Below are 12,827 nucleotides of genomic sequence, written 5' to 3'. Positions count from 1 at the left end.
TCTGAGGGGCCGCCGTTCGGCCCTCGGCCGCCTCAAGGACGCAGGCCCCCAGTGTGGGCCCTCGGCGCTCCCTCGGTGGGCAGCCCTGCGTGGGTCTCCCGTGGAGGCTCCCTGTGGCTTTTTTTTTTTTTTTTTCCTCCTCTCACGGTGAAAGGCCCATTTCCCGGCTATGGCAGGGATTCCTAGGGAGGGGAGCTTGCTGTGGGATGCCCGGTGAGCAGGCTCCAGGCTCCGGTGTGCGGGAGACAGGCTGGCAAGTTGGGGATTGGCCGTAACCCTTTGAATCCCATTGTCAGAATAAACTGTAGGCAGTGATCTGCAGTCGAGAAATAATCCGAGTGAATGGGAGTCTTCAGAGTCTGTTACCTCGAGGAAGAGCTGCTTGAAAAGCGTCTTAGTCAGCTGGTGTATTATTGTACCTGTGGGAGAGAATCACAATTTGCTTCAAGTTCAAAACCCCAGTCCAGTGTAACTTTTCAGGCAATTAATCGTTTGAAATGCAGGAAATAATTTTTATGGGCTGGTCATAAAGCGTTACAGAACTGACTGAAGTGGCTGCCTTTGACGAAGAAGTGGAAAGCCAGCGGTGGTTTCAGTTCTTCTGCATTGTCGTACGCATTTTAGTTCAAATCAGTCCAAAATACGTGTGCGGTCTTAGATGTGTCTTGAGAAGTTCAGCATGAAGTCTGTTCAAATTCAGATCTCTCTGCTCATAGGAGAACTTGTGACTTTGCAGAAACCCTGTTCTTTTGTGTACTTATTGTAAGACTGAGACTTGTCTGATCTAAGGACATATCGTTTTGTCTAGAAGGAGATCGTTGCATGAGGCATTCTCTGAAGTAACTCAAATTGTAGGAATTCTTAAGGTGTGCGGCCCAAAAGTTACCCCTGAATTAAAGCTACCTTGGGTGTTGTATTTCTCAAATACCAGGCTAGGGGAGAAGCTACTACGAAATAAATGTTCAAGGGTATTGATGAACTCATGCAAAACAATGGCAAGGGGTTTTTTGCCCTGTCAACTTACTCAGTAAAAGGGGAAATCTCTTCACTTTTTTTTTATCTGTTTCCAGTCCATACTGTACTTACACTGTACTAGCTGAATCTCTGTATGTTTAGAACAGATAATAATTTAAATTTTAAAAAACCATAGCAACAAACCTTTGTCCTTAACTGAGACTCTCAGTATATGAATACCTGTCCAAATTAAATTCCACTTAAGTTTTTATCAGTGTTCTTTGTATCTATGTGTTCACTTTGTCTTTCATCTAATTTCCTTACAGTAAAATTTCTTGAAGTAATCAAGCCCTTCTGTGTTATCTTGCCTGAAATCCAAAAGCCAGAACGGAAGGTAAGTTATAAAATTTTCTTCATAGGTTTGTATTGGTGTCATATAAAATGTTTACAGCTTAGTTTGCATTTTTGGGACTGGGGGTTTTTTTCCTGTTGGGAGAATGGCAGTTTTAGGCACAACTGGTTTTAGTGGAGTGCTTGTCTAGTACGTCCTGTGCTGTGGATATGGTTGTACAGGAATGTATTTGCTAGTAAATGCACTTGTACAGGTATAGTTGTGCCACAGCAGTGAGCGGTTGAAAGCAGTACATATTGGAGTGTAAACTGGAGTAGTTTAAAATAGCAACTTGAAAATCTTTGCTTCTTAAGTTCTTATCTAAGATTATTTGCTAAGATAAGCTTCTCTGTATTTTTTTCTCTCACCAGAAACTCTTTCTTATGAAAATGTAAGACTCATTTCTGTGGAAGTAGTGGAATTACCTTCCATTGGCATAAGCTTGTTTATTTGGATTAAAGTTTCAGTAAAGCTTTATGATTTTCTTGGCCTTAGTAGTATAAAAGGGATGAACAGGGAGTTATTTTCTGGAGAATGTTCTGTACTTTGTCCCTTCACAAGAAAATCAAGTGTGTTTTAGCTATGGTGAAAGTTTGTCTAATTGACTAGATCTTGTTATCTTGACAGATTTGTCATCTTTCGTTGTCGGTTTTTGTTTTTTTCCATTAGATTCAGTTTAAGGAGAAGGTACTATGGACAGCTATCACACTCTTCATCTTCCTAGTATGCTGCCAGGTAGTTTCTTTTCTCTTGTTTTTAAGGAAGAGCTGAAATGTTTAAAAGATGTTGTGAAGTCTCTAATTCTGTTTTAATTCTGTTTGGTTGGAAATGCAGATTCCCTTGTTTGGTATCATGTCATCAGATTCAGCAGATCCTTTCTACTGGATGAGAGTGATTTTGGCATCAAATAGAGGTATGGTCAGTCTTCCAGGAGGGCATTTTTCTTAGCTTGAATCAAAATGGTTTTGTACTTTCCATTGCACTGTATTTTAACAAAGATAAAACTGAAGTAAAGAGGGAGAAGTCATTTTATTGTAAAATTATAAACCACTGTGATACTGGGAAAGGCACAGCTTTGTGGACAAAATGAGTTTATGGTTGGCTGTGTGCGGTCTATTATATGTACAAAAGTTAAGAAGCATTTTGGAGGGAAAAGGGTTAGGGAGGAGGCGGTTCCTAATTACCTGCAATTCAGCTGTTGCAGTCTTCTATATATATGTCAAGCTTTTCGATTTGTGTTTCAAACCCTATCATACATGTGTTGTGTTTTCTGGGCAACATCTTTGAGTCTATCTCACAGAAGATTAAAATTCATGATAGTTTGTATAAAGTCCAGTTTCTTGTAGAAGCTTTCTAGTGCAGGTATGAATTAAGAATGGTGACAGTTCCCTGAATTCATATTATCATATCATTTGGGCTATCTATCAGTTTATGTTGTCATGAGCTGTGCATATGTGCATACATGCAGCTTGGTGCACTCCTGAAAAAAGTTTGGGTTTTCCTCTTCAAAATTATGAGTAATAACGTGACTGATTGTTAAAGGCAGAAAGCAAATTCCTACCTTGTTTTATGCAGAGTAAATCTGTTCCCGACAGCAAGTCTTTTTCAGCGAACATAGTTTTTAAGGTACTGAGACGTAGTGCTTTACTTATCAGACTGACTTTTAATAAGCTTCTGTTTTCATTGAAACCTTTTACATTTATGGAGATTTGGAGTTTTATGTCTTCTCCATCATGATATAAAGGGTGGAGAAAACAAACTTTGAACTTCAAAGGTGCCTAGGTATGGTATGCCCCATTTTTTTTTTTTTTTAATTGTTCTTCCTGTGCCTGGCAGGCACGTTGATGGAGCTGGGTATTTCACCTATTGTCACGTCTGGGCTCATCATGCAGCTCTTGGCAGGTGCCAAGATAATTGAAGTTGGTGACACCCCAAAGGACAGAGCTCTCTTCAACGGTGCACAAAAACGTGAGTAACAACTGATAGTAAAGGCTGATGTTTTAGAGCATCTAACCCTAAGAATACAAAGTGTAAACTTACCATGTGATGAATGTTGGAGTCCGATATACGGGTTTCTGTCGCACTGTGTGTTCCTGTTGCACTACAGGTTTCTGGATTTCATCAGTCTTCTGCTGTCTGCTCTCTGGCTTGTTAGGTGGTAAGCTTCAGATGGGTTTGTAAGGAAAAGAATCTGTGCAATTGGCCTTGCTGCTTGTAATCTCATCGGATAAACTAAGCAATATATAGACCGTGGGGACCCAACCTTTGAACTGTGCTGGTCAATGCTAACCTAAACAAGCTAATATTGCTGAAGATCTTTGTTGAAGTTGTTTTTACCTTGCAGTTTCAAGCATGGTTCTTTCTCAGAAATAAGAGATCTCTGTGCTTGCTTGATAAATGGCTTTTAGAAAAAAATGAGTATTCTTTAGCTATTCTGTGCTGTACTGTGCTGCTTACTGATCTGGAAAAAAAGAAACATAAACTGCTGAGGTAATACCTTAACACCCTCAGAGTTTTCAGTATCTAAAGCAATTTTCAGTAACCAAAACCACTGGCTTCTAAGTGTATTTGTTTCTGAAGTGCCTGTGTGAATTTGTATTGTCACTGACAGATTTCAGACAACAAACTGAACTTGCCCTTGAATTTAAACATCCTGTGACTTATGTATTCTCTCCCAAAGTTCTCTGATTTATATTTCTCTAATTGCCCACTGACATAAATCTCTAGAACAAATATATACTTTATTTTGTATTTGGCAGTGTTTGGAATGATCATTACCATCGGACAGTCTATTGTCTATGTAATGACTGGAATGTACGGAGACCCATCTGAGATGGGTGCTGGCATCTGCTTGCTTATCACAATTCAGGTAATTTCTAGTTGTGATGGTTTTGGCTCTCTACTTACTCTCCCTCTGAAAGGGTCAAAAAATCAGCCTTGCGGACTGCCTCCCGCATGCAGAGAAAAAAGGCCAAAGTGTGCCTGCTTCCTTATATGTGTGTGTATATATATATATATAAATATTTATATAGTCTTTCGTTATATTTTAATACAAATTAGTTAAAAAAATAAAAAGGAATGGGACTGATGCTTTATTTCTTTTTTTACTGTAGCTTTTTGTTGCTGGATTGATAGTTCTGCTGTTGGATGAGCTCCTGCAGAAAGGCTATGGTCTTGGTTCTGGCATCTCTCTCTTCATTGCTACCAACATCTGTGAGACTATTGTGTGGAAGGCATTCAGCCCCACCACGGTGAACACAGGACGAGGTAATATGGCATCATCCATTTTCTTTACTTGCACTAAGTTTGAATTATCAAATTAAACACAAAAACCCAAGTAGCTTCCCCACCATATTATTGTAAAACTCCAGCTCTTTACATTCTTATAGACAATATTACGATAATCATTTAAAATATAAAAATATCAGTTGTAGAAAAGTCTTAATTTTGTAGAAAAAGGCAAAATCTTTTTTGCAGCGTGTTAACTTAATTGGCAAATGCTGTTACTAGCATCGTAGCTATGTAGGGAATCTTGTTAATAGAGCAGCTGCTCCTATGCAAGGTGCAAGTACAAAGACATTTCTTTCTGATTTTGTACTATCTTGCAAGATATTTCCTCAGTTTGAATTTCTTACAGTGCCTCCATTAAAACTTGATAATGGTAGGCTGCTGTTGTATTATGGCTACTGCCCAGCTTACCAACAAATACCGTGTTTCTTTCTGCTCCTTGCATCTCTTACTTTTTGCCCCAAAGACTTTATTCTCCAAACCTGACAGGAGGTGATCTAGTTTGGTGCTGTACAGTAGCAAACATCGGTGAGGTTGTCGCATTTCCTGTAATATAAACAGTAACCAGTGTCTCACCATGAATGAAAGCATGCTGCCTCCCTCATCTTTTTTTTTTTTTTTTTTTCTGGGTAAGGAGGAGAGGAGGAGGAAAGAGGGAAAGAACCTGGTGAATGTCAATGTTTTCAGAGACCAGTAAAGTTATCCCATTTGATTGTTCAGTTGTGATTTAGTTTCTAGGCCACTACAGGGGGATTTAAAAACTGTTGGAAATAACAGCTGATATGAAAGATGGCAGTAGTAAAAGTCTAAGAGCATGCTCAAGATGAAAACAACTTGGAGAAATCCGACTCTGAACCCTGTAGTTCAGAAGTATGCCTAATGAGACAAAGCACTGAAGTTTGGAGATAGTCATAGCACACCTAACTTGTTTTTTCTTTTCCTTTCCAAGGCATGGAATTTGAGGGAGCCATCATTGCTCTGTTCCATCTTCTGGCTACTCGTACAGACAAAGTCAGAGCTCTTCGTGAGGCCTTTTACCGTCAGAATCTCCCCAACCTTATGAATCTGATTGCCACCATCTTTGTCTTTGCTATTGTAATTTATTTCCAGGTCAGTTGGAATAAAGAGGGCCGTAAAACTGTTTGTATGGAAGTAGGTCTGTAACCTGCTTCCTTCTACAGGAAACTGTATTTTCACTTTCTAGTGCCTTCAGAAGGCTCATTTTTGAGTCTGGATGTTAATTTTAACCCTAGCTTCTCTTGATCAGTTTCCACACCTACTGTAATGGTGTGGTTTTGAACCCCTGGCTAGCAGCCAAATAGCACAACAACCGCTCACTCACCTTCTCCCCTTCCAGGGATGAGGGAGAAAATTCAAGGGGTGTTGGCCAATTTGTGTCTCAATCCTGAGCCTGAGGTCGAATCCTGGGCTAGTAATTGGGGCTGTGCTCCTTCCCAGCTTCTCCTGCTGACACTGGCACAGCAGAGAAGCTGAAAAGTCCTTGACTGTCCTGGCAGCAGCTATAACCATCAGTGTGTGATCAGCTTCTCCTCAGCACAAATCCAAAACACAGCCTCTTACTAGCTACCATGAAGAAAGTTAACTCTGTCCTGGCCAAAACCAGGACGTGTAGCCAGACAAAAGACTTGAGACTTACTTTGGTCTCTGAAAAAAAAGCAACAGATGAATGTGTACATGTATTATTGCCTAACCCAAATGCTATTGCTTTTTGAAGTCTTTGAACCTGTGTGTCTCTTAGTGTTTGTTGCAGCAAACTGCTGCAGAATATAGAAAGTTTTAATGTTTCTTTTCCTGGATGCTATGTTCAGTCTTGATATAATGGGAAACTTTCTTTTGAAAAACTTTTCAGGGCTTCAGAGTGGATCTTCCTATCAAATCTGCTCGCTACCGTGGCCAGTACAACACGTACCCTATCAAGCTGTTCTATACTTCCAACATTCCCATTATTCTTCAGTCCGCCCTGGTGTCAAACTTGTACGTCATCTCCCAGATGCTTTCTGCTCGCTTCAGTGGCAACTTACTGGTTAGCCTGCTGGGCACTTGGTCTGTGAGTATTCCTTTATAAGAGCACCACTAGAATGCATGGCTGAAGAGACGGTCTCTCTGAAGGCACATATTTCTACAGGTGGTCTTGTACACTGAAACTCCTAAATTAGTCATTTGTTTAAATTAATGGCAGAGTGGGAGACCTGCTGTGATGAGTGTAGATGTTAGGTTTCCATTTCCCTTTTACCTTGGGCTGTTCTTTGCTGTCCTAGGTATTTTTGCTGTTCCTTCTTGTATTCCATTTCCACTTTAGAAGCTGCTTGTGGTGGTAAAGTTGAATCTTTGTGTGCCACTGCAGTGGTAGTGATAGACAGTGACATGGCAGTGATGTAAACCCAGGCTTAGCTGAATGGCTAAGAAATAGGGAGAAAGTCGGTAACTGCTTGCTTCCTTCTTCTAGGACACGTCAGCTGGAGGCCCTGCTCGTGCTTATCCAGTCGGTGGACTTTGTTATTATCTGTCACCTCCAGAGTCCTTTTCATCGGTGTTAGAAGACCCTGTCCATGCAGTTGTTTATATTGTATTTATGTTGGGCTCCTGTGCTTTCTTCTCCAAGACATGGATTGAAGTCTCTGGCTCCTCTGCCAAAGATGTAAGTTTAAAATGATAAATTATTTATGTCAGTTTACGTGATGAAAACAGATGGGCTGTTGTAAGAATAAGACTGACTTTCTTCTGAAATAGCTATTATGCTGGTAATCTTGTTGGTAATATTTATCGTTTGTATAAAGAGTGACTTTGTCTTTTTTGTAAGTGGGGAGAATGAGGACAGAATGGGGGTAATTTTTTTCCTTATTTTCTTTTCTGCTTTTTTAAAACCAACAACAACAAAACCCAAATAATTGCTTTCATTGGCATTAGGAAGCTTTGAACATTGCTATGTAACACCTGAGCAGTGTGAGGGCAGGCAAGGAGCAGGAAAGGTAGAAGCTCTTCCAGTGCCAAATGACAGATGCACCGTGTGCAAGGCAGTTGCCACTTAAGAACTTGCAGGTAAAGCCTGAATACCCATGCCTGGCATGGAGAGTTCTTAATTTCTTTTTGGGAAAGATTAACTAGAGTTGTTTTTAACTTGAGAGCACTGGTAAGAGAGAATGTAGTGCAGTGCATTAGTGTACCTGAGCCTCGCTTCTCAAAATTTCCATTTGCTACAGAATATTTGATACTCAGCAACTGTATCATTCTGAAATTGGAATTGGAAAACAAGATGGAAAATAGTTGTCATTGTGGTATGTTTGTATTGTGTGGTTTTGGGTAGGAAATTTAGTTTGGCAGCCATATGGAATGGTTTAATCCATTCTTTAACAAATATGTAATAGTTGCACAGTTGCTGTAACAGCATGAGCACTCTCTTGTTTTGGACTTGAATCTAGCTGCTTGTTGTCAGGCATGCAGGGATGCACTCGCAGCCATGTATAGCCAGATTTTTATTTCAGGATAAACCAGCATACAGCTTTTAACACTTTAATATACTTTCCTGATACAGAATAAAATTATTTTAGGTTCACGTAAACAGGGGCAGAAATAAAAATTGATAAATCATTACTGAAATGTTCACTATATAGTGGAAGACTGGTAGCCTCTCGGTACATTAAATTCAGTGACAAGCACCTTCAGAAGTTCCTAAGCTAGAGTTTCAGGTCTCCTTGGTTGTTAGTAAAATGTTTGCAGGGCTCTTTTGTAACCCTGTACAATTGCAGAAATCCAATGTAAGTGTAGTGTTCCAAGAAGGGATTCTTTCTAATTCATACAGTTTCTAATGTGGCCTCACAAATAAATGGTTAGCTCAGCTGAATGTGGGAAACTGAGGTGGAGTGGACACTTCGTAGGATGGTTTTTCTAACAGCTACTAAACCGTAACAAGGAGAAGGGTAGGTGGCAGAACGGGAATTGAGTTATGTGTATGAGAGCCTACCAGTTCCCAGATTTTCCTTTTCTCAATAGGACTGGAATTATCCAAAAAGCTTCATGCAATTGACAGTGTGGAAAAGTGCCTGTGATTGCCACCTGTCTGAACTTAAAATACAGGACGTTTTAAACTCGGATGAATAATGTCAAACAAAACAAATGAACCTAAAAAAAAAAAAACCCCAAAAGTCTCCAACAACAAAAACCAACCAATACCAAAAAAACCCCCAAACCCTCCACCATTTACTGAAATGTCTTGCTTCTGTTTTCTTGTTAGGACTAAGTTCTGTGGCCTTGGCACATGACACTAAACTTACTTGCTCCATTCCTTGATTCGATACAGGTTGCCAAACAATTGAAAGAACAACAAATGGTAATGCGAGGCCACAGAGAAACTTCAATGGTACATGAACTAAACAGGTGAGCTTACACATTCCACAGACTATGTTCTGGGGAAACACATGGCAAATGTTGCTTTGACTTCCATTTTGTAGGTCCTGGAACACAGATGTTCTTTCACAGGCATGAGACATAGAATATTGTCTCGTTAATGGCTGGACTTGGCCAGATCAGCCTTACAGTTAGTAAATGTGCCTTAGAATCTGGAGCTTGTATTTTCCTTTTGTTATATTTTTTTCATGTTTATACTTTCTATAGGATAGCTAATAATAAGCATTTGAGTGATACTTCAAACTGATGCGCAAGTATGTTTTACTGTAATTTTTAATGTGTTATGTCTTGTTCGGTTTTAATGCAGACCTTGCTTCTAAAACAAGTAGTTACTTAAATCTGGTAGGTGCAGAGGTTGGTCTCTTTAGGTTTTCTAGTTGCAGGGTAGAACCTATGCACCTGTCACATTACAGAAATGTTGTCTTAACTTTAGATTTCGGTCATTTGCAAATGGCTTGAAGAGCTAGTAGCCATAAACTTAATCTTTCTGCTTAAATGCATGGTGGACTGTAATATCTTCTCTTCTTAGCTTAGCACGTTTTTCCCTCCAGTCAGGTTGAGCTTTTTATTTCCTTACCTCATACACTGGCAGTATTGCACGTTCCTTATCTTGAGTTGGTAGACCCATGAGAGAAGAGAGCATTCTGACGCTGACTTTTTTCCATTCATCTAGTTTCGTTCTTGTTTTTTTTACCACCTGGTTAGATTCTCTCTGTAGTCTTCTTTTGGTTCTCAGTGGAATTGGTTTCCCAGAAAAATCCTGCCTCTGATTTAGAAATTTCCCATGGACCCCATATACCACTAGTCCTAGTATATTTGTAATATCCTGAGAAAACTCTAATGGTGCCTTTTCTGTTCTCATTTTCTGTTTTGCAGGTACATCCCTACAGCTGCTGCGTTTGGCGGTCTCTGTATTGGCGCCCTGTCCGTGTTGGCAGACTTCCTTGGGGCGATTGGGTCTGGAACTGGAATTTTGCTCGCTGTCACTATCATTTATCAGTACTTTGAAATTTTTGTAAAGGAACAAAGTGAAGTTGGCAGTATGGGAGCTCTTCTTTTCTAAACCTAGCTTCTCATGGACCCAGGAAAGAGGGGAGGAACATTCTGAAAATGTAGACAGTCAGGTGAAAAGAAGTGTCATAAATCTGATCATGTCGTTCTATAGGAACACATATTTTACTGATGTTTCCAAAGCGCATTCCCTTATGTTCAGACTTTTCTAGCATACTGTTTGCATTTTATAAATTGATGAGGAAAAATGTGCAAAAAAAATTTTTTTAAGAAACTTTTTTTCTAAGTATGTGTTAGGAGAATCAGCTTTCTGAATTGGATTTAGTTCAACGACTCTTGAAATTTTTTGAGCCCCTTTCAAATTTAGTATACCTGAAGCTTTTACAGGTTTTAATTGTGGGGAGGGTTGAATGTTTTGAAGGGATTTTTTTTTCCATTTATCTAGTTTTTGCAGCTCCTTTGCAGTAGTGGTGAGAACAATCTCTCACTCTAATGCTCAAGGTCCATAATCATGGTTGGAAGCACAAACAGCGTTTAACGTGTTCAGTTTTGTGTTTGGGTTTTTTTTTCAGTATGGCAGATTTGGGAGGCAGTTGTTTCTTTTTACTGAATGATATCTCTAATTCCAAATGTCTTGTAATTCCTTTGCTGAGATGTTGTCAGATGTTGACTATTGGCTTGAGACTGTTGTCAAGTTTCTGTATACCATAGGAATGTGTTCTTTCCCACCACCGCTCCGCCATAAGCAGAAAACTCAGGTCAGCCTAGATTCTGCCAGAGTCTGTGCCTAAGAGTTGCAACTTTGAAACTCGGTCGTAGGGGCAGCTTTGTAAAGCCTTGTTAATTAGTTTTAATTGCCATTAGTGGTAGTACTTGTAGTTCTGATGCGAGCGGAAAGAAATGGATGTTACGGCTGCTTAGATGCAGATCTGCTTGTGCTCTTTGCTGATGCTGTTTCTCTCACTGATAATAAATTCTGGTCTTGTAGCAATCAGGATGTTATCTGACCACTCATATCTAGTGAATTTTGAGTCTCATTACCACAAAGGAGTGGGAAAAGAATGTGCGTTACTTGTCTGTTTCTATAGATCTAGATATGAGGCCCTTGTCAGATAACTCTTGTAAGTTGTGTCTGTAGAAGGCTTTTCCATCCCATAATCTCATTGACTTGAATGGTGCATGGAAAAGTACTTTCTCTGAAGGTATTGGGTCTCCTCTCATTGTTTTTTTTTGAAGATCACACCTTCAAATTGTAGAAGTTACAGTGAAAGTCTTTAATGAACCAGAATAATACTTAATTTTCCATTTTAATTTAGATTGTCAGTACTAATCATGTGCCTAGGACCAAACGCAAGTATTTGTGTATGAGTCTTGTAAATACACTTTTCCTCCATCAGTATTGGACAGTGTGGAAACCAGAATGAGGAGTTACAGTGTTGGGATGTTTCTCTGCACTGCATCAACATGCCTTGTGTGCGTTTTGGCACGTTGGACTGACAGTAGACGAATTGCTGTTTCTGCTTGGAGTGGTGGGACTCTGTAACGTACCCATGGAGCACAGGTGACATCCAGAAGCCCCGGTTAATGCTCTGAGCTCAAATACCAAACGCGTGAGAAATCTGCAAATTTGGAATGAGACACACCATCAATAAAAGTGAAACTTCTGGGGTGAGGATGACAACTGGAAAAGGCGCAAAAATTATTGGCATAAAGTATCTTTGAAATGCTCACTACCAGCCATTCACAATTACTTCACACTGCATTCAATAATTTTTCTGTCTTTTGTAAAGTACTAGTATGCCACAGCACAATTTTGATGGGAAATAAGGGACAGTTAAAACGTGACTTTAAAAGGAGAGGGAAGGAGCATGGTGTGGTTCTGCTTTGGGGATTTTTTTTGTTCCTGTTGTTTTTCCAAGAAGCCCAATACAAATTTTGTTTTGAAATAGAAAGGACTCCGCTTTTGGGCACGCAGCTCTGGCTGGGCTGGAGCTGTACATGTATTTTTGGTCATATCATCTGTATGAACGGGGGCAGTTTAGACCATTCGCTCCTCAGTGTCTAAGCAGCACTTGTTCTGTGCATCTGAATTGTTGTTGTCTAATGCTGGAATCTTTTGTTATCAAGCAGCTATGTCCTCAAAGCAGGACCTGCTGATCATACAGTGGATGTTCACAAAAAGAAATAATGCCTAAACAATCTGCTTTATAATGAAATAAAGTTCATCTTTGGAGCTAATGCCTGGCTTTCGTTCTTTGAATGCTGCCACAATTCTAACACTTGTAGAATAATGTTAACTGCCTAAGAGACCGTGGAAGTGAGCCCTCTCAAAACAGCTGTTCAGAGTGTCGGCGTAAAATAAAGAAATTGTATTTGCTCCAAGGTCTTCTCTCAACAACCGGTTGCCAAAATAACAGAACCTTAACCGTTCCTCTGGGCTTTCCTCTTCCAGAAGAGTTGCAACTCAAAAGGCGCTGCACAAGTAAATGGTGGGAGAGGGAGGTAACGATTGTTTTGCCCTCTGATTTTTTTAATCACTTCACTTGGAGTTAAGGAAAATTTTTATCTTCCTCCTGAACAGCAATATACTAATACTTAAAAGCAAATTTATTTAAAATACTGGTGCTGGATACAAGAAGTTCAGCCAAGATTTTTGTCATAAATTAAGGTGTTTTAAACAAGAGCTGGCCTTCTTGCTGTTTTATTTCTCCCCAGGAAAATTAGAGTAATAATAACTGTGGTTGCTGTAGGAATATTT

At 39.7% G+C, this 12,827-nt stretch overlaps 1 protein-coding gene across 1 annotated transcript; it reads left to right on the top strand.

The window, feature by feature from the left end:
* Positions 1-1,280: 1,280 nt before the first annotated feature.
* SEC61A1 (Sec61 alpha 1 subunit (S. cerevisiae)) lies at positions 1,281-10,425 on the top strand (the record flags this gene model as incomplete). The annotated part of the gene is made up of 11 exons (XM_010083077.1): positions 1,281-1,348; positions 2,015-2,080; positions 2,180-2,258; positions 3,182-3,313; positions 4,105-4,214; positions 4,459-4,612; positions 5,583-5,743; positions 6,504-6,701; positions 7,101-7,292; positions 8,952-9,028; positions 9,935-10,425. Coding segments are annotated over 11 exons (1,424 nt in total), but the record flags the coding sequence as incomplete, so codon positions are not given.
* Between the last annotated feature and the right edge of the window lie 2,402 nt (positions 10,426-12,827).

The sequence above is a fragment of the Pterocles gutturalis genome, unplaced genomic scaffold (genome assembly GCF_000699245.1).
Source record: "Pterocles gutturalis isolate BGI_N339 unplaced genomic scaffold, ASM69924v1 scaffold18965, whole genome shotgun sequence".
NCBI lineage: Eukaryota > Metazoa > Chordata > Aves > Pterocliformes > Pteroclidae > Pterocles > Pterocles gutturalis.
Note: the sequence above shows the minus strand (reverse complement) of the source record. Positions and strands in the feature narration are given on the sequence as shown.